A 22,412-nucleotide genomic window follows, 5' to 3' on the forward strand; every position below is an offset into this window, starting at 1 on the left:
CCTTTTCTAGCGGTTGACATGGATGGGTGCGAGGTGATCTTAGGGCTAGAATGGGTGGATAAGTACGTCATCAACCAATTCGGGAAAAAGGTAGATAAGGTGTTACTAGATAATGAAGATGGGAAGGGAGGCATCATTGTAAACATGCATAGGAGAAATGCAAAGGCAAAGGCGACAACCGTGACCGCAAAACTTTGCACGGGAAAGGTGGCAAATCGAGTCTTAAAGAAGGGTGGCCAACTCTTTCTTTGCACGGCCCTGCAAGCATCAACAACAGTGAGGAAGGAAGAACTAAGGGCAGAAAATATGAAGGAAATATTAGAGCAATACAAGGATGTCTTAACAGCGGAGCTACCCAAAACTCTTCCGCCACAAAGGTTAATCGATCATAAAATCCCAACCATTCCCGGAAGCATACCACCTGTAAAAGCTCCTTACCGAATGAATGCTACTCAATTAGCAGAGCTAAAACAACAATTACAAGAATTAGAAGCATGTGGGTTCATCAGACCAAGCCAATCACCTTACGGTGCGCCCGTCATTTTTGTGGCAAAGAAGGATGGGACATTGCGCATGTGCATGGATTACAGGTCTCTCAACAAAATCACCATAAAAAATAAATACCCATTACCTTTGATTTCCGACCTCTTGGATCAACTACAAGGAGCCCGTTATTTCTCTCGCATAGATCTCAGATCAGGGTATCATCAAATCCGCGTAGCTACGGAGGATATTGAGAAGACAACATTTAGGACGAGATATGGCAGTTTTGAATGGCTGGTGATGAGTTTCGGTTTGACAGGAGCACCCGGAACATTCTGTAGGCTCGGAAATGAAATTTTTAGGGATTATTTGGATAAATTTTTGATAATTTACATTGATGATTTGTTAATTTTCAGTAAGACTTTTGAGGAACATAAACAACATGTCACCAATGTGCTGCAACGATTACGGGAGCATCAGTTATACGCAAAACCTGAGAAGTGTGAGTTCGCTATGGAGGAGCTTGAATTCTTAGGATTTCGAATAGGAAGAGAAGGGCTCAAGATGGATCCGGCCAAGGTAAAAGCAGTTCAAGATTGGCCACGACCCACCAAAGTCCTCGAAGTGCAGCAATTCATAGGCTTCGTCCAGTATGTGAGAAGATTTATTAAAAACTTCAGTCAAATCGCAACCCCACTGACGAATCTCATCAAAGGCTCACAAACATTCTGTTGGTCTGAACGTGAACAACATGCCTTCGATCAATTGAAGGCAGTGTGTGTGCAACCGGTTCTTCAACTCCCGGACTTTTCAAAACCATTTGAAATTCACACTGATGCTTCTGATTTTGCTTATGGGGCTGTGCTTATGCAGGATGGTCATCCGATTGCCTATGAGTCAAAAAAGTTTTCAGCGATAGAAAGTCGGTGGCCCACACACGAGAAGGAAATGTTGGCAATAGTTTATGCACTTCGGAAGTGGTGGCACTACGTACAAGATAAATTTACACGAGTAGTGACCGACAACATCTCCTTGCAATATTTTCTGACACAACCACGACTTTCAGCAAAACAAATGAGATGGCAAGATATGTTAGCAGAATTTGATTTGGAGATTGTACATAAAAAAGGCAAGTTGCATACATTACCTGATGCATTAAGTCGATTGCCACGCATCCTCCATATTTCTGTCATCTCGGCTCAAGGATGGATAGATGAAGTACGACAAGCACAAACAGAGGATGCAGAGATGCGCGAATTAGTAACCAAAGTCATGAATGGGAGCATAACTCATGGAATGTACAAGTTGCAGGACGGCTTATTGTGGAGTGATGATAAAATAGTAATCCCGAATAATATATCACTAAAGGCAAAGATACTAAGGGAATTACATGATTACCACATGGCCGGGCATGGGGGACAAAAGCGCACATTAAAAGCTGTTAAAAAGTTCTTCGTGTGGCCAAGAATGGAACATGAGATCATTGACTATATACGTTCATGCCAGGTATGTCAAGCCGTGAAAGCTAGGCGAGGAAAAGCGCTCGGACTACTGCAACAGATGCCGGTACCATCCCGTCCATGGGATGTAATAAGCATGGATTTTATAATTGATTTACCCTCATCCAAGGGGTTTTGCATCCTTATGGTCATTGTGGATTTTTTTTCTAAACAAGCTCACTTCGTGCCGGCAAAGCCACCTCTAACAGCGCAACATGTAGCACACTTGTTTTTTAAACATGTTTTTAAGTATCACGGGCTGCCAGAAATCATAGTATCAGATAGGAATCCAAGGTTCACTAGTGGATTTTGGCAAGAATTGTTTCGGATTCTAGGCACACAGCTCCGTATGTCATCATCCGCACATCCGCAAACAGACGGGCAAACTGAGCGACTCAATCAAGGCATCGAGGACTACATTCGATGTTATGTCAAAGCGGATCAGACGGACTGGGTGGAACACATCGACATGCTCGAATTTTGTTACAATGCTGCAATCCATTCATCAACGGGATTCTCTCCATTCGAGCTCGCCACAGGTAAAGAAGTCCTCACACCGATTGCTTTATTGCATACAAATAAGAAGACACAAGTAGAGGAATTGGATGTGTCTCGTTTTTTGGAGGAGTGGAAGGACCGGATGCAAGCAGCACAAGAGCATCTCATAAAAACAAAGTCACAGATGATCAATCGTGTCAATAAGAAACGGGAACACGTGGAGTTTTACCCAGGGGATTTAGTACTTGTCAATTCGGCTAGTTGGCCGTTACTTCAGGGCCTCACGCCCAAGTTTAACCATAGGTTCTATGGACCATACAAGGTGGTCAAACAACTCAATAATGTATCCTACAAATTACAACTTCCGGAGGCTTCCAAGATACATGATGTTTTTCATGTTAGCCTGCTAAAACGTTTCCACCTAGATGAAACATGGGGGCGCGAGGCAACTATTAGATGTGAACCTGAAGCACTTTTGAAGACACAGGTTCGTAGAGGGAGAAGACGCTACTTCATCAAGTGGCGAGGGAAACCATTATCCGAAGCATCGTGGGTAACTGAAGAAGCGTTGCTACAAGCAGGGTTTGAATGGCTACTTGAGCCTCTACAACAACCAGAGCCCTGACCTAGGAACCTTTATGCAATAGTTTCGAGGTCGAAACTCTCTCGACTAGCGGGAGAGTGTTACAACCGTTACAATTACATAAAAGAAAATAGTAGAATATTTAAATAAATCTTGGAAGCACAAACGTTTCATCTCATGAACGTTTGGGCTCCCAATAAGTTTCTATTTAAAGAAGTAGTTGTGATTTTGAAAAGGGGGGGGGGTTCCCAATGGGGAAGGACCAAGTCATTAGTTAGTAATTCGCACTTACCTTTTTTATTTCTATTGAATACAAAGAGTGTTCTCTCTCATTTTGTGCCATTGGTTTAATAATTTCGTATTCTCAAATATTGAGAATATCACGCATGGAGAATATGGAGAATATCACGCATGTGTCAATCTATGTTGTGCATGTGATTCATGAAGGTCATGAAAAAAGTTATGTGATTGACAATTAACATCCTCCACTTGTTGTCTTAGATGATGTAGTCTAGCATGCTGATAATTTTTCGTCGTATGATCATGCATCGCAAAAATTAATACATCTTGATATCCCATCAACGTTACATCCATTGCCCAATAAGTTAACAATGAGTTGCATTTATCAAGCAAATTAATTAGGAGACTTAATTTCTTTCTCCATCTAAAATCATGGTGAATTCCATAATACCTAGTATTAATTTCTTCTTCAATGGTTAAGTAATTCTGTTGTCATTATCGATCCTTCCTTATTATGGTTCCTATTTTTTTGGTGCTACAACCAACTCATGTTGCTTATTAATGCTACCCCATGCTCAGATGGAGTAACCATCACGTCCAAAAATGTACATTAAAACCCATAATCACACACGAGGATCAATTGCAAGGCACGTCTACTTATCGATAGGTTGATAGGATAATCAATCCCATGGCATTGGGTTTACATGCGGGCTTTTCTAGTGAAATGTCACATTCTTGATTGTATTAACAACTTGGCAATGCCCAAACATTTCTCCCCTAATGCGTTGGCCGACCAAGCATACCACATCAATAATGTCTTCAGGGGAGGGGGGGGGGGGGGGGGTGATCAGCCCGATACCTCTCAAAGTTTGTAACGCTGTGTGGAAAACATGGGAGAAACAAATCCCTTTGGAAGTAGAGGGGTATGGTTTTAGGAAATATCCAAAACCTTAGAGGCAGGGGTATTCGTTGGAAATTAGGGAAATCTGCATTTGTTGCCTCTTCTTCTTCGCCTTCTTCAACACAGTCTAAAACCCTCTGTCGCCATAGCTCGTCACGGCTTCAACGAGCTCCTTCTCTGCCCTTTCTTTATCACAGGTACATCTACATACGCACCCATCCCTTTCTTATTGATTTCATTCTAAGCTTTGCAAAGGCTTCGTTTAGCAATTATTATTTTTAAGCCAGAGGGAGATGTATGCACTTTCTTTTCTGCATTTTGCATTGTTCGGCCTTCGCCAAAGTAGAAATCAAATAAAGGTTAACTTTTTCCAGATAATCTAGAGTAATTAAAAAACTTTTAAGGGTCCGTATTAAAGAATCTGAAACACCATGCTTGAATGCAAAGTTTCATGCACAACCCTATTCCTGCAAGATGATTTTCATATGTTGCGTCTCTTGTAGGTGCATTCATTTCATCAAATATAATAAGTTTTCGTATGTCCTTGCCGTGGTGATGCCATCCTCTAGGTAGGAAAATAGATCATTCAAATTGTTAACTGGCGGAACAATGTAACAAGGTGTGAAACAAGTCAAAGGGAGCCAAACACTAACAGCCGAACAAAGGAAGCTGAGAGTGAGTGTTGTACCGATAGTGATTGGTACTTGTATCTGTGGATGATTGTACTATAATAGAATATACTTTCTTGTGGGCAACTGGAGTGTTCTTTCTTTTAAGTCTGGTATAAAAGTACTGTCTGTGTAGGAATCGTATCCAGCCAGATAATTTTTTGTATTTGTCGATCATAGCAAATCCGAGTGGGTAGACCTGAATAACCGTTCGTACGTGTCACGAGTGCAGTGAAGTCAATATACTGTGTATCAATTTGAATAACAGGTGCAGCCGGGTGCCGTAACCCCAACTCCACTTCGCACCACAATACCTTGATCTGATTACTCAGGAGGATTAATCGACGGTGTTCCCCCAGGAAGGAGTAGCACAAATCAAAGCAAGCGTAAAAGTAATAGTTTTGATCATGGATGAATGGATATAACGACTGGAGTGTTCTTTCTTTTAAGTCTGGTATAGAAGTACTGTCTGTGTAGGAATCATATCTAGCCGGATACTTTTCTGTATCTGTCAATCAAAGCAAATCCAAGTGGGTAGACCTGAATAACGGTTCACGAGTACAGTGAAGTCAGTATACCGCATATCAATTCGAATAACAGGTGCGGCCAGGTGCCGTAACCCCAACTCCCCTTCGCACCACAATACCTTGATCCGATTACTCAGAAGGAGTAGCACAAATCAAAGCAAGCGTAAAAGTAATAGTTTTGATCATGGATGAATGGATATAGCAACTGGAGTGTTCTTTCTTTTAAGTCTGGTATAGAAGTACTGTCTGTGTAGGAATCGTATCTAGACGAATACTTTTCTGTATCTGTCGATCATAGCAAATCCGAGTGGGTAGACCTGAATAACAGTCCATACGTATTAAGAAGATATGGAGGTATATAATGTATGGTTAAGGAGGGATCAGAGAACTTGGGTATTATCAAATATGACCAACATGAATATCACGTATGAAGAAAGATAACGATACTACATGCACACCTATTTTTATGACAGGCCACAATATGCTATATCCCTTCATCCATGATCAAAACTATTACTTTTACGCTTGCTTTGATTTCTGCAACTCCTTCCTGGAGGAACACTGCCGATTACTCCGAAGCATATTGTGGTACGAAGGGGAGTAGGGGTTACGGCACCCGGCCGCACCTGTTATTTGAATAGATACGCGGTATACTGACTTCACTGCACTCGTGATTGCCTTGGATTTGTAGCGCATTTCAAAGAATGTGCCGCCCTTCTCCAATCCATGAGTCGGTGGCTTATTATGCTCTCTTTGTTCAACAAGAAATACTTCCCACTCCATTACTACTGTTATCTATAACAGCTTCCACATTCCACAGATATTCATTAATTTACAATTCCAAAAACATGCATGCAAGATGGTGCCCTGACTTGTTGAGAGACTTTGCTTCCCCCTCCATAGGCTCCATATGACATGTTCCTACATATTGAATGAGCTTGTTGCCTTTTGATGTGTCTTTCCTTCACAGGATAGCTCTAGCTTTTTTTCTTACCCCCACATGCTTTGTGTTCTGCTGCATATAAGTGTATGATGTCTTCACACTACCCGAGATAGATGAAGCTATTATCAAGAACAATCTTTTGCTTTCCTTCATCAATCATAGTCCAATACAATAGGTCTTTATCATTATCATATAACCTTTTGCCTATTCTATTCCGAGGATATGAAAATAAATTTAAGAAAGATCAAATCAATATTTGAGAATAAAAGCATACTTTTTTAAACTGACAGAAGATGAGACACCCTTTATTATGATTTAGACAACAAATGAATGACACCAAAGCCCTAAAGTAGGTTGCGATAAAATGAGATTTTTGGTTAAATGCAGAGTCTTAAGGAAGACTTAAAAGGCTTCAGGATTTGGGGGACTTTGTCGAGGAGGAAGGAACTATGGCAAGTATTCATAAAAGATACTATTCATCAGGCATTCGTCCAATTCTTCGTGCTCTGGTGAACATAAAGAACATCGAGGATGCGAATGTGGGCAACAAGCTTTTCAAGGTCATAGCTCCCAAAGCAAAGGCTGTGGAGGAGCTGCCATCATCCTCTAAAGAGGAACCACCAGGTGTCCAGAACCTTCCTATGGTTGTGAAAGCAGAGATGGAGCGCAGAATACCTAAGCCTTCGAAGAAGAAGGAACCTCTCCCTCCTGTCGGATCTTGGAAAGCAAGGACAGCTTGGGCCTGCATGAAAGATTGCGGAGCTTGTTGTCATTTAGAAAAGGGTCCTCAGTATCCTCCTGTTGAGGAAGTCCTGAAAGATCCAAAGGAAGCTGCGGTGTGTATTTTTCCATGTAGAATCATCCTCATGATCTTTATTTTAAGTGATTCTCATCACTAAAGGGAGTCTGCAATGTTGTGTGTACACTAGCTAAGGTTAATTTATCTCTTGTTCTCTTTTCTTTTCTCTTGACATTCTGATTGCCATTTGTGGCAACTGAGGTTGGGATATAAGTTGAACTACCCAACCGATGGGTTACAGAGACATTTCAATCGATGGTAGAAAGATAACCAGAATTTCAGCTCAGGAAGTTAAATGACCTTACAGAGACATTTCAATCAATGGTAGAAAGATAACCAGAATCTCAGCTCAGGAAGTTAATGACCTTGTTTCTTACAGAGCAAGGCATTTTAATCAATAGGTGAAAAGATAAACAGAATTTTATGAAAATGATGCCATGAGTTCTTGGGTTCCCACTTAATACACTACAAAACATCCTCTTTATCAACAGTATTGCTCTGAATTACATCTAGCTATGGGTTGTGTGACAGAATTTTCAAATCTTCTGTAGTTAAAGTTCTGGACCTTGATTACACATGAAACCTTGCTGTAGAGAAATTGTTGTCCAAAATAGCTCTCTTCGTAAAGAAACTCATTTTTTGAGGTACAGTTACCTACCGCGCATCTGTAGTGTGGATTGTTTTTGACCAATCTAGATAAATACTAGTTTTGCACCTTTAATCATACAATATACATTCATGGGCGTTGCATATAAAGATTAAACAGGGGCCTTTAACAAAGAATGTGATGTAAAATGAGCTACAAATAAAGATTAAACAGGGCATTTGACAAGAAGTGTGTTTATGTCTTATGTCTTTCTATTATCTTTTCCAACAGTTGTATAAGAGCATGATAGGAAAGGATGGGTGGTGCAAGAATTTTGATAAAAGCTCTCGTCAGTGCGGAATATACAATGGTAAGTAAGAATAATTAAGAAGTTCATAAAAACCATATGATAGAGATAGATGGCCTTCGTTCTCTAGAGGTGTATGCCAACAATCTGTGTGCCATAGTGCACGAATCTTGTTAATGGTCTAAATCTTTCATGCAAAGATGTGGAGGCACATGTAGAAAGATCTATATCAGGATAAACAAAAAAATTGAAATATAAATGCAATTCTTAGTAAAGGAGCTATAATTTCTGTTACACTGAATGTTTGGTGACCAAATTGAAGAGTGTGGAAGGTAAAGATTTTCACTTGGAGCTTGTTCATTCACATTCATAAGTTTTCCTAATTTTCTTTTGTTAGTTGGATTACATTGATTTTGCCCCCACTTTTCAGCTGTTAAAAGTTAGTTTTGTGGATATTTAGCAGCAAATCTGAATATATTCTGATTGCAGACCGGCCACGCTTTTGTCGTGTTGAGCCTGAGGTTTTGGAGGATTTGTTTGGTATACCTGAGCATAAAGTAGACAAAGAAGCTTGCAGGTTCCAGTTTTTTTTCATTCTTTAACTTTCTTTAGTATATGTTTTCATTTTTGAGCTGTAATTCTAAATGAATAAATGCAGCTTGTGTCGAGATTCAATATCAGAGGTATATGGCTGTAAGTCCAAGGAAATGAAGAACTTTGAACGTTTGATTGGGAGCTTGAAAAAAGGTGCCCATCATACATAGGTATCATAGTTTATATATTTGTTTTTCACGCTCTTAGAATTGAAGAGCAGAGGTGTTGAGTTCATTCCAATGTAAGAAAAAGGCATATATACACGTATAAGCATGTGACAAGGAATGCAAAACCACTAACAACTTCATCGACACAAAAGCTTTAAATAGAGCTGTAAAAATGGTGTACTTCAATTTTCTCAGCCATTAATGCCAAGCACACTTGCTGAACTATTCTTCAGAGTATACAGATTTGCATTCATGTTTGTATCTTCTTAGGGTGATGATACACATTCATGCATTTCTTTTTATAGCTATTTACTGTGGTCTTTGGTTTGCACCTCGACAAACATACTTTTACGACATTGGTAGCATTGGGAGAAATATCAACATAGAATTGTTTTCATCACACATTTGGCAGAAAATGCAATTATAGTGAAATTTCACTTGCATGAAGTTCGTATCTTCCTTCTATCTATAGATGCGATTGTTCATAAGCCTTAGCACTGGATTCTATGCTTTGTGCTTCCACAAGATGATGGAGTTGTACCTTGGATTCTCAACGTACCATTTCTCCTTATAAATCTTGAAGTTTATGAGCTAAACATGCAAATCCAACCATTCCAAATGCAGTAGTTCTAACATGCTTCACATAGTGAATGCAGAAATGTAATATGTTGATTTGGTTGAATGGAAAAATATGGCATATTAAAGCAGGTTGATGGAACATCTGAATCAATGAAGAAGCTGTGCAATGATTAGCATTTTCTTGCCCTTCACTCTTTCTTTAGTATTGTTCGCTAGTTTGTGAACTTGTGTGGGTGAGCTTTTTTGTCTTAGTATTTTAGTAAGCCTTCTTACAAAGGATGGTCTATAAGTAAACCCAAACTTTGTGGTTCAGTGACCGTGCATTGGAGTAGCTGATGCCCATCATTATACAATCTTCAGCTATTTGTTCTATTTTCTGCAAGCAATCATTTATGGCCATGTAAGCCCTCTTCATTGTCTACCTTCTGCTTCTTGTGAACACAACCTAAAGTAGCCTTGTATGTGCCCAACTAGGTTTCCCTATCGTCAAGATATTGCCATCATGGGGATTCTCAAAAATTATCGAATGGTATGATTGTTATGGTTGAAGTGTAATTCTCCTTTTTCTCTTAAGGACATTGACTTGCCTATTGTTTGGGGCCCACAAATATTGTTTAGTGGTATTTATAATGGGTGCATGGATGCGCTTAACTTGGTTTCTTAATGCCATGCATGCTTGTTATAGTTGAAGTGTAATTCTCCTTTTTCCCTTAAGGACATTGACTTGCCTGTTGTTTGGGGCCCACAAATATTATTTAGTGGTATTTATAGTCGGTGCATGCATGCGCTTAACTTGGTCTCTTAATGCCATGCATGATTATTTTTGGTTGTCATTGACCTTTAACCTATTGAAAGGGGCTAATAAAGTATAGCCTAGTGAGTGACATGGTCAAGAATGAGGCTGGAATGTCAAATCATCATTCATGGTTATTACCTTGGGGCCATGGTGTAACATGATGTGTTTGGGTGACTATTTTTCTTTGTTGCAAACATGGTCAACTAACTAAGTGCTTGATAATAGTGCAACAATCTATATAGACTAGACACATGGGCACATGTTGAAATGTGTGTTTTGAAGTATAGCCATCTCCACATAGTGTTTTTGGCAACTGAGACTCTCAAGATCATTGCATGTGACATTTGAATAGAATTTCTTGAGATATCCCAAGATTTGTACCATGAACATGTGCACACCATGAAATTGGGTTGTAAAACAAGGATTCACATTATGAATCAGTAGCAACAATATTAAGATCCACCCTAAAGCTATGTTCACAAAACAATAAGAAAAACAATGTTATGTGGAATTGATTATCACATTTAAAAGTCTCATATGTGACATACACGTATACAATGGTTTTGCAAATGACACCTTGTTATATTTTGATTAAGGGCTTTGTAGATGAATGTAAGGCTCATATGTGATGTTTTAATGCATTGATCCATTAGGAAAATGTGTAAATGCTAATGCTACAAAAGCAAATTTGTGTATGTTTGTGAATGTTGCTCATTGATCTAGGATGTGTGACGTCTTAAAACAATGACCCAACATATGTTTGCTGCTAGTATGTGCATAGTACATAGTTCAAAATATCAAGTATGCACTTTTGATGCCGTGATAATTTTTGTTTTACATTTTGATTATGCATTAATATTTCAAAAGTATAGTTATAGTCTATAGAATGACTAAACATGTTTTATCTTTTAAGTTGTTCTCCATGGGTCATTTTTCAATTCTAAGTATTCTATGATGATCCTAGTGGAAAGAGAACACCAAATCCATTTTCACATTTTGAATATATGAATGTTTGCATTCTTGTTCTTGTTCTTGAATTAAAATTCTCGTTTTGGGTAACTTTGGAACATCAACAACCAACCAACTAAATACTACAACTCTTACATATCATAGTATGGGTTGCCTCAATTCATATGTTGTTTTAGCATGGTTGACGAACTAAGATCTTTCTTCGCATGTGTATCATTAAATAAGATTAGGTGTGGCTTACCTCGATGCGTACTTTTGTTATTTTAAAATTGACATCATGAATCATGAGAGGTTAAGTTTTTTTTGTACATGTGCATACGGAAGAGATTACAGTACATTATCTTAGGAATGATACTAATATTCTCCACTAACTCAATAAATCTTGAGTTAGAAAGTGCATTATCAATAATATCAAATGACTTTATGGAACTTTAAAAATATTTTGTCGTATAATATGTATGTGCATGTATGCAATTGGTGTGATGGAACACAATTTGGATGAAAATTTATCAAATATTTGAATGCTTAACATTTTCGTGTGGATCTCACATTGTTTTGTCGTGTATTGAATTGATCCAAATTAAAATATATGTATGTTTTCAAGTTGAACATTGTTTTCTGGTGATCATTCTAGTAATAATGTCATGTTTGAAATGGAAACCAATAGACCTATCTCAATACAAAGCAAAAACAATTATTGTTGGATAAAAACGTTGGATTGAATCCGATGGTAATATGTGCTGGTTTAATATTGTTGAATGTCGGGTTAATTGTGATACTTATGAAAACTGTTGGGTCAATTGAATTCGATGGTTACATAACATCCCTTAATGCTAGAAGAATTGAAATGCATACAAATAAATGTTAGTCCATTTGATACAAAGAAAATTGGTTGTAGACCCCTCCAACAATTCCAATATATTCATGACGGTGTAACTAAATGATGACCAAACAACAATTTGTTATCAAGCCAATGTTGTAATCAAACATAAAATACTTGGTTAATTGAAGAGTGCAAACATATGTCAATCAACCCAAGGTTGCGTGTCTATTGTCATATATATACATATGTATATATGTATGGATGTATATCTAGGAAAATGTGCTTTGTATAGGGAACCCCAATTACAATCTATTAACAAAAACAATGGAATAAAAAATATACTCTAAAGAGGTTTTAAACAATGAGAGTTGAATGTTAAAAGTTGCTCATATTGTCAATGGAATGAATGGATGGGTACGTGGATATCAAGGAAAGTTGAACATTTTTGGCCTTTAAGCACATGTGGCCAAAAGTTCTATTGACCTGTTCTAGTCCCATTCCTTGCCATATACTTCAAGCACATCTTCATAGTAAACTTAGAAAATACACATTGAAATGGTGCTTGTCTCTATTAAAATCATGGTATCCTAGGACTTTGTGCTTAAACCTAGCAATTTCCATGACCATAAACAATTCGATATTAGAATCATGATCTATGGCATGTTGCAGCCATGGTAAAATCATGAACTAGGTAGGATGCACAATGTCTAATACATATGTTGTCATTGAGGATATGATACCTCTCTTTCTCTCTCTCCAAAAACGAAAATTGCCACATTAGTACTCCCTTCAACTTTTGTAGATATGCTTTGACTCTATGTCTACCATCCAATACAAAAGATTATGCATATCCCAATTATGACGCAATCCCCAATACCTCAAAAATAGGTAAATGATCTCCATCTTTGATTTGGGGTTGACCTACGTGAATTGTGCAAATACCCATTGTCTAGGCATCAAATAACACAGTGATAGAACTTGCCAAATTTGAGAAATATAACTCCAAATCTGACAAACAATTGAACATTGTATGAAACAAGTAGTATCTTCCATTTGAATAGTGCAAAAGAAACAAGTGCATGTTACTAGTCCATATCAATTTAGAGTTAATCCCAAAGGCAAACCTCCAATCAAAACTCTCCAAACGAAGACGTTTGCTACAAGTGGCAATTTAGAATGCCAACTACGTTTTAAGATCTACCACCATCCATGATTAGAGTTATGTATTTTCCATTTTTGTTCAATCATAGATGATGGCCATCGAGGAGACTCAATGGAGCAATGATACAAGATATTAGTCGTCACTTGTAAAAACGAAGTTTGACGCCATAAACGCCAATCAATCCATGGTTGCTTTTTTGTTTGTAAAAGTAATGAACCTTACATCAATGCAATATTTTGTAGTTGTTGCCAACTAAATCCATAATTGAGTGAGATACGTAATAATTGTCACGCTTCAACGAACTCCAAAATTCTTTGAGATGGAACCTCAACTATATCTCCCACCTCTTTGACCCTCAAACGAAACAATCGATTAAACGGAGAGCGCAATCTCTCCTTCCCAAGCCAACATAATAACCAAGAAGACACAAGTAACTCTTTTTGCATACCCTTACATTTTCTCTACTAGATGATGGTTACCATATAAATAACGAGAGGACTTCTCTCTCTCAATTGTGTTGTAAATACTAAAGACTTCAATGGAGTTAGTTTTGTATCTTCATCATTTGCTAAGCATGCTAATGTTCTAAATTGCACCCTTAACTCCCCAAAACATGTGAACCAAATAATATAGCATGGCATTCTCGCATAGGAATTGGGTTTGCTTACATTTTGCTTTACTATATGTCAACCGTCATGGAGAGCCCCATGTTGCACTTGTCATCATAACTCTCAACTATATTGTAGTTCATGGTGCCATGGCCCATAACATGTTTAGTAGTGACAATGACATCTCAAAAGAATTGGAACATTAAAGGTAGAGTGCCATCAAAATTTCTAGTGGGAACTCCAAACAATTTGACAAATCATTAAACTTATATATAGTAGTTTTGCTCTCACATTTTATACCACATTAATGATTTAGATTACGGTTATGTGCACACTTTGACTCTTAACAAAGTGATTGTCCCATCATACTCCCATGTTTCTAAAAGGGTGCCATTTATAATTGATCTAGGTATTCCTTTGTTGGTGTTTTAGAAATTAGCATTGTAGCCCTCAATAAAAAAGTTACTCAATATGCTTACATATTTAACACATAGACATTTGAAAAATTTAGTTAGCCTAGTGGTCATATATTGGGTTGGGTGTCCACATGACCCTGCGTATGTAGAGTCCCAAGTCATGTATTGGTTTCACTACCAAATTGTAATGTTCTAATATTAAGTCCTAATCTTATCTTAGACCCACCTCCATAAAAACCCTCCATTGGAAACTTGAATGAGAACCAAGACTTACCACTTCTCTTCATCTACTAAGCAACTTGAGTGTGAACCAAAACTTACCACTCCTCTTCATCTACTTTAGCGATGTCGCCAAGAGTTTGGGGTGAGATCCAAGATGATTAGGAGAATGTCGTGGCGGTAAGGAAGGAGAACTCATGCCTATCTATCTGATTCGACGAACTATATCTAGAGAAGAAACGGTTATAAAGACTCGCTTCCGATGACAGAACTACACAACCCGTGGAAAAGATAGTTCCAAGTGCGACGGGTGAACAGGAAAGTTGTTTTAAGTTCCTCGTAGGCGGGAACCAAAAAAACACACACGCCCCTAGGAACTTATGACAGGCGGGGCGACGTGCGTGGGAATGGAAGCGCGAACGAGCTGCCAAGCGGCGGACGGGCGATCTTGGCAGAGCCGGAGGTGGCGAAGGAGCCATCGGCGGTGCGGGCCCGTGATGGAGGCAAGGAAGGCGGGGGTGCGGGGCATGCGCGGGAGGTGGGAGCACGGGTCGGGCGAGTAGCCGATCGTGCACGGGACAGGGCCCGGCATGTCGGGTGGGAGGCGGCGCCAGGCCGGGAAGTCGAGGACGAGGGGCGGGACGTTGGCCCACGCGTGAGCCGCGTAGCCAAAAGTGGAGGAGGCGCTCGTGGCCAGCTGGGCGGTGCTGCTCAGGAGCCACATCTCTGCCAGTGCCAGCTCCGCCTGCGTCTGGCTGAAGTCCTGGCTCTGCAACGACGAGACAGTGTGAAACCGCACCACTTCGGCTTCGGATTCGGCTTCGTCCGAGCCGCCGCCGGATCGGGCGTCGTAATCCTGCTTGAGGCGGAGGAAGTACTGGCTTTGGAGGGACATGACCAGCACGGTGAGGTCCGGCCGGAAATCGCCGCTCTCGATCCTCCGCCCGTACGACCATCGCTCCGTCTCTTCTTCTTCTTCTTGTGGCGGCGGCGGTGGCGGCGGAAGGTAGGAATGATTGGCCAGGCACGCCACCATACGCCCATACTCCACCTCTTTGAAGGCGGCTCGATCTTCGCCGCCATGGAGCCTCACCTGCACACCCACTGTTCTCTTCGCTCCTCCCACATACGCCACATACTCACGCATCACCCTCCGCCATATCCTGTTGCTCGGCATCAGCGCTAAGCGCGTCATGAAACCGAACACTCCATCCTCTCCTCCTCCGCGAGTCCAGATTTGCCACTTCTCCCAGAACCCCCTGACCATGAAGAAATTGGGAATGGTGTACAAATCACTCTGCCACACCAATACCTTGATTTGGCCGAGAGCTTCGTACACATCCTCGGCGAACACCTCCATGTCTTCCTCGCTCGGCTCGTCCCATAACCTCACCTTCACCATCTCCTCCCCCCCCAACACCTCTCCGATGACACTACTGGCATTGGTGTCGGAGGATCCTCTCCAATCATATGCCCTCAGCCTCTCGCCCAAGCTTCGCGCCGCATCCATCTTCGACATGTAGCCGGTGGAAGAATATTCTTCGGGGATCAACCATGTCGAGCCGGATCTGGATCCGGATCCGTAGTAGTATCGATCAAACGGCTCGCACAAGAGATCCCCAAGTTTCCGACGGTTGTCGATCAATATGGTCCGGCCGGTGGCCATCGCGAATGCGAGGGCCGATGCTAACGCCACCAGCCGGTTTCCCAACCCCACAGTCTCCGCGTCCGAGACCAACAAATACTTGCAGCTAGTAGTAGCATCCTTAGGTCCCCATGGTCCCACGCCTAAATTGCTACCTCGAGCAGCTGCCTTCTCGGTGTGAATCGGAGAGAAAAGTTGGGCGGCACATCGGGAGTGGATCTCGGCATAATGCCGCCAAGCATCCACAAGGGTGGGCGGGATGGAAATGTTTTGGTGAGGCGAGCGTATTAAGGATTCTTGGGTCCGGCTTAGGCAAGAATTATGTCGACTTACCAACAAATGACTAGGTGATTCCTCATCATCAAGAGCATGATCATCATTATGGATGTGACCTATGGACAAATGAGTGGGTGATTCCCCGTCATCAAGAGGATGATGATCATCATGGACATCTTCGTCGACTACGTTGTAGGCAACAACCTTCGTACTGGGATCAATAGATACCAATGGTTTGGGTGCATCCAAGCTTACGACGACAACTTGATCACGATGAGCATGGGGGTGATTGTTAAAGATGAAGGTGAAGGCAATCGTGAGAGAGACGAAGGCAGTTAATAGAATCATTAAGGAGAGATTGATGAGAGCCTTATGAACCATTGTAAAAAAATTATCATTGATCAAATGTTATGGATGAGATTAGAGTAGATGCCAAAAAAAATGGCCATTTAGTTTTGATGGATCTAAGGTCCCTTTATGTGTGTTTTTTTAGGAGCATATAAAATTGGGCTTCAAAATTTTGAGACACCAGGTCATGTTCCCATTTCTATCAGTTGGGGGCAAAAGTTCCTCCTTTTGGACCCCATTTTCAGTTCTATATCTATCCATTCCTCTACATAGGAATATATATCTACGTATGTATGTATATATGTATGTTTATATGTATACATATATATATATATATATATATCAATCTATACATACACACTTTTTCAACATCTCCTTTGGATAAGTGTGTCATGCATAATCAGTTACTTGTTATATCCCCCCACTCCCACCCCTTTCAATCTTCTTCAGGGAGCATGTGGCAGCGTTGACATCTTTGTTGTCGTTTCTCCTACCGAATTGGTTAGTCACATGCATCGCCCACATTACATATTGGTTGTACTATCTTATAATAAGAGACCACTCAAACACTCCCGTCACGCACACCACCAGCTTGCACATGATTGATCTCGGTGCATGTGCTCCGATCCCGCCTCCTTATTTGACATGTAGTCTTAGTTCATGTCCACTTGGAAACTTGTGGGTTCATATTCCATCTACAACGATTGGGCAGTGCCCCTATTGTTCTACAACCAAATCATCAATTGCCATGCTAGTGTGACTCCCTCATTGGCTTCCTTCAACCCCTTGTGAACACCACCTGAAGCTTCCCTTGTGCATGCAATCTCACTTTTTCTAGTGTCACTTAACCTATGGGGGATTTATTGACAATTCACAAATATTCTTAAATGGTATGATTGTAGAGGTTTTCTAGAAATTATTGAAGGTATGATTATTATAATTGATGATGAAGTGTGCCACTCGCTTTTCTCATCGGTCACTATCATTCAGGGCTGAAAAGTAATATCGGTTCTATATATAACTTGTGAATGAGTACACTCGAGCACATGCATTCTAATAGTTTGTAGCCACTAAACTTTTCCCCCTTGATAGAGAATAATAAATTATAGCCAAATGAATGAGAAATTTCAACCTCACAAGAATGATGATCAAAAGTCACGATATGTGTGGGTGATTCAATTACGTTATTACAAGAGCGCCCCAACTTGTTGTGCTTTATATTCTTAAGGACAACAATCTACTCTTGGTATAAGTTATGCGTGTTGAAGGTGAGACTTATATTCTAATTATCATGATTCTTAATTCCACTCTAGTGATGTTTGCAAGCTAAAACAAAGGCCTAAGTTTACATTTGCGGATTGACTTTCTAGGTATAATTTAATGGGTTTTGTGCAATTAAATCTAACCCACACATTTACTAAGCCTTTACTTTTTACAAAAAATAGACTATTGGCTTTATGGAGCGGGGAAATAGTTGTTCCACACAATGGATTACACATTACTTTGATCCCCCAAAATTCTTAAATTGTGAGTAATTAGATAACCCCATCAATTAAGAGGAACATCATAAAAACGAGCTTCTTATTATGAGATATTGTGAATTTGTCCTTGGTCTTTGTCAAAAATCTTGGTCCAAAAACGATCCCTTGGTTTGAGATTCGAGCATTGATTACCTATTGGTAAGTTTGAGAAGATGGTGTTTAATTTTGCCCCTTGGTTACAATAATACAAATTCAACAAAGGCAACTTGAAACTGAAATTGCAACAACATTGATCACAAGGTCCATAAATTGTCTTCTGAATTAAGGATTTCTTGTCCTTGAGACAATTACACTTTCCTCTACTTTGCAAACAAGTTCTTGAAGTTTCTCATTTTTCCCTTAATAGAAGCTCAATCTGAGTTCGCAAGAGTGGTGGAGGTGACGATCGTCAATTCAAGTGACATTGGTGATTTCAATCATAAAACAGTGGTCATGCTCTATTTCATGTTGTAGACCTTGCCAGCCATGGATTTATAGTATTATCTCCATTTGAAGTACAACCACCAAATATAACTGTTGTACATTGACCAAGATAAGAAAAAACAAGCATTGCCAAGACCAACATTGTCATTACGGTCACTCATAACACTGTTGACCTCTTCCATTAACAACCTCAATTGCATTGAGGATAAGTAGAGATGTCACAAATGATGGTTCAAACCCTAAAACCACAAAAGAGACGTGTCCGATTCCTTAGGGTTCAGTCAAAGGCATACACAAAAATGACAAAAGAAGTTACTTTGTACCAAATTTCAATTTCCCTTCTCTAATTATACTGTTTACAGTGTTGGGTAGCTAAGCTTTTATACAGAAGAATGGCTGAAACATCTAAGATCTATTCACATAGTTCCCATACATTTTCTCAAGCATCAACGTTGATGCAGTATTGTAGGGATCAAGTTCAAAAACGTGTTTGGCAGCACATGTGCCATGCACTACGTCATCCTGCTTCCTACAAGCACCCAACAATGTCACCCAGGATATAGGTGAAGGTTGTAATGGCATTATGTTTATTAGATCCTGGGTGTCATCAATTAATCCTGCCCTCCCCAGAAGATCAAACATGCAATGGTACACTTCAAGACTTAGTTTCAAAGGACACAAGTTTGTACACCCTTCAACCAACATCCCTCCATGGCTACAAGCTGAAATTACAGCAATGAACGTGATCTTGTTTGGAATAATTTGTTCTTCTTGCATCTTGTGGACTGCACAAATGGCCTCTTTTGTGTGGCCATGTTGTGAATAGATAGAAATCATGACATTCCATGAAACAATATTTCGTTGGTTCATTCGATCAAATATTTTGCATGCATCCTCGAGGCTTCCACACTTGCCATACATGTTCAAAAGAGAAGTTCCCACAACAATATCTGGCTCAAATCCATTGTGAATGATACAGGAGTGTATGTGTGTGCCTAAAGTTAATAAAGGTATTTGATTCGTACATACAGACAGAATACTTGTGTAAGTAGCTTGATCTGGATGTATCCCTTCCTCTTGCATTTGCTCATATATTTTAAATGCTTGCATTAGCCAACCATGTTGACCACACACTGATACCATCATGTTCCACGAGATAATATTTTTATGGGAGATTTCATTAAACACAGACTGTGCATCCTCAAAGCTACCACATCTGGAATACATGGTTGCGATGGCAGTTGCTACAACTGTGTTTGTTTCCAAACTGCTTTTTGAAATGCGACAATGCAACCTCTTTGCTGATAATAATGCTTTAGAAGTGGTGTATGCCTCAATGGCACTCAAATAAGTAACTTCATTTGCGCAAACCCCTTCTTGATGCATTCTTTCCACTAATTGCATGACATCCTCAGCACAGTTTTGTTGGGCATATGCCAAGATTATAGTATTCCAAGAAACAACATTTCTATCGCCCAAGTGATCAAACAATTGTGAAGCAAATTTCAAATTCCCATTTTGACCATACATATTAATAAGCGAAGTTGCCACAATGATGTCGTCCTCGAGGCCACCACATATAATACGAACATGCATCCTCTTACTGTTACGTAAAGAGGATTCCACAACACATGCAGAAATTGATGTTGCATACGTGATCACATTCGGGATCACGCCCTCCTGTTGCATAGCATCAAACATGTGAAGTGCTTTATCGATTTTCTTATGGTGGATAAATGCTGCCATTGTGGCATTCCATAAGACCACATCAGGATTAGGAAATGTAACAAATATGTGTCTCACATGTTCTAAACTACCACACCTATCATACATGTTCAGAAATGCTGTTAACAGATTTACATCTGAATCCAACTTCATGGTAATACTAGAGCTATGCAACTGCTTGCCCTTCTCGAGCGATCTTTCACGAAAACACACTTCGAGAAAACAAAGAAAGGTAACTCGATTAGGCATCACTGCTTCTTGTTTCATCCGATCAAAGTATTGAAAAGCTTCTGAATCCTGACCGTAACGTGCATACGCAGCAATCATAGCCGTCCATGAGACCACATTAGAGTTTCTAATGTTATCAAACACTTTAGATGCATCATGAAGGCTACCACACCTACTATACATGGTAACAAGAGTTGTACCGACCATGACATCAGCTTCACATCCAGAAAAAATAATGGAATCATGCAAAGCTTTACCTTCAAGAAGATGAAGTGGACTATTACAAGATGACATAGCATTAAGAAATGTGATTTTGTCTGGACAAATCCCTCTTTCCTGCATCTTTTGGAATACATGAAGAGCTTCATCTGGCCTACCTTTTTCAGCATATGCACTAACCAAGCAATTCCAAACAAGAATACTCACATCATTGAGACAACATATGAGAGCATATGCATCATCGAGGGAACCATTCTCAACAAAGAACTGCACGAGAAGGCTGTCCAGGCATTTATCAAAATCGGTAACACTCTCCACAATGTGGTTAAACACACGTTTTCGGAAAGGCGGATGCTGACACTGTCTATAAAGGTCCAATATATGATCAGATGTGTTAGAACTGATGTATACTCCAAGCAGGGAAAGCCTATTCTTCAGTTGGCTCTGATGGGGAAGACGAATAACTGTAGGAACAGAGCATTGTGGGGACGTGTGAAAATATGCATGAACTATGGATCTGTGAATGATATGCTCTTTATGGCATACATAAGGATAGATGTGGAGATGCCCTGTTCTTTGCCACATCATCGTCCTCTTGTGCTTCTTCTTCTGCATCCATGGCGAGCTTCATAAGGAGGAGTCTCTTAGAAACAGAGTAGAAGTTAGTGACTGATATCATAAAGGAAAATAATTTCCAAAAATAGCCCTATGATCTAATGAAACATCATAAAATGTTATGAAATAGGAAATTCTATTATGAAATGCCAACTTCTGAGTTGGGCATGCAAAAACTCTTGACAAATTTATCTTCAATTTGTAGGCCACATGCCATTGGTTGTCCATTAAAACGCAATGATCTAGAATAATAAAAGAACACAAAGCTAAACATAAAAGCCCATGATGGATCCAATGCAAAAAGTTCCGTACTTTCAGTATACTGTGAAATTTGGTAGAACCTTACTCATGTCTAAGAATATTCCAACTCCTGCGGCTCAAAAGCACTGGAATAAGTGGGGTGTATCAAGCAGTCATTTGAAGGCTTATTGGAAATGGATTTGGTCTTTTAGGGGACCAACAAAATACACTCTCTTCAAATGGCTTTTGCTACATGTAGCACTACCGGTAGGTCAATCTTTGAAAGGAAACGTGGCACCCGTTCTTAGACAGTGTAGTTATTGTGGTGGCTTGCAAGAAACTACCAAGCATGCTCTCTAGTCATGTTCACTAGCTCAACATGTATGGAATAAAGTTCTTTCTTTATTCCTGACAATTAATGTAGGTTGCCTATTCTCCTGGGGATCAGCGATAGGGGGGGGTCTCCATTCCAGTCTATTATTGTATGAGGCAGATGATGCTCCAGAGGCTAAGACTATCATCAACAGGCATCTAATATCTGTCTCGCCTTTTCAGCAGCCTCGAAAGCAAATGCGTGTAGCCCAAGTATGGAAAACAGTATCCATGGTTACATTATGGACCTTATGGAAGTATCGATGTAAAAAACGATATGATTCCATAGTACCCCTTCTCTCAGATATATTGCTAGAATTATGGGACAACTTATTGGTGGTATTGCGTGGGCAGTATGACAATATGTCGGGCCCTTGGGAGGTTGTTCTTAAGAAACGGAAAAAATTATTGTA

General features: G+C 39.9%; 3 protein-coding genes across 4 annotated transcripts; 1 reads left to right on the top strand and 2 right to left on the bottom strand.

The window, feature by feature from the left end:
* Positions 1-4,338: 4,338 nt before the first annotated feature.
* Positions 4,339-9,542, top strand: LOC147856261 (zinc/iron-chelating domain protein). 2 transcript variants are annotated; one of them, XM_087329894.1, is made up of 6 exons: positions 4,339-4,401; positions 6,730-7,178; positions 8,019-8,097; positions 8,524-8,611; positions 8,693-8,798; positions 9,101-9,542. In XM_087329894.1, exons 2-5 carry the CDS (start codon positions 6,792-6,794, stop codon positions 8,796-8,798), a joined length of 660 nt encoding a protein of 219 aa, XP_087186020.1. In that variant the 5' UTR covers positions 4,339-4,401; positions 6,730-6,791; the 3' UTR covers positions 9,101-9,542. The 2 variants fall into 2 exon arrangements, with proteins under 2 accessions (XP_087186020.1, XP_087186019.1); XM_087329893.1 differs by having other exon boundaries at positions 4,346-4,401; positions 9,066-9,542.
* A 4,686-nt stretch (positions 9,543-14,228) lies between these two features.
* On the bottom strand, positions 14,229-16,899 carry LOC147856262 (putative fucosyltransferase 7). The gene is made up of 2 exons (XM_087329860.1): positions 14,460-16,899; positions 14,229-14,387 (listed from the first exon to the last, which is right to left on the bottom strand). The coding sequence occupies exon 1, from the start codon at positions 16,667-16,669 to the stop codon at positions 14,738-14,740; it is 1,932 nt and encodes a 643-aa protein (XP_087185986.1). The 5' UTR covers positions 16,670-16,899; the 3' UTR covers positions 14,229-14,387; positions 14,460-14,737.
* Positions 16,900-18,683: 1,784 nt separating this feature from the next.
* On the bottom strand, positions 18,684-21,442 carry LOC147856263 (pentatricopeptide repeat-containing protein At4g18520, chloroplastic-like). Its single transcript, XM_087329774.1, has one exon. The coding sequence runs from the start codon at positions 21,385-21,387 to the stop codon at positions 19,006-19,008; it is 2,382 nt and encodes a 793-aa protein (XP_087185900.1). The 5' UTR covers positions 21,388-21,442; the 3' UTR covers positions 18,684-19,005.
* Positions 21,443-22,412: the final 970 nt, after the last annotated feature.

Source organism: Azolla caroliniana, unplaced genomic scaffold (assembly GCF_043228905.1).
Source record: "Azolla caroliniana isolate FFs.n. ecotype wild unplaced genomic scaffold, voAzoCaro1.0.p SCAF_13, whole genome shotgun sequence".
Lineage (NCBI taxonomy): Eukaryota > Viridiplantae > Streptophyta > Polypodiopsida > Salviniales > Salviniaceae > Azolla > Azolla caroliniana.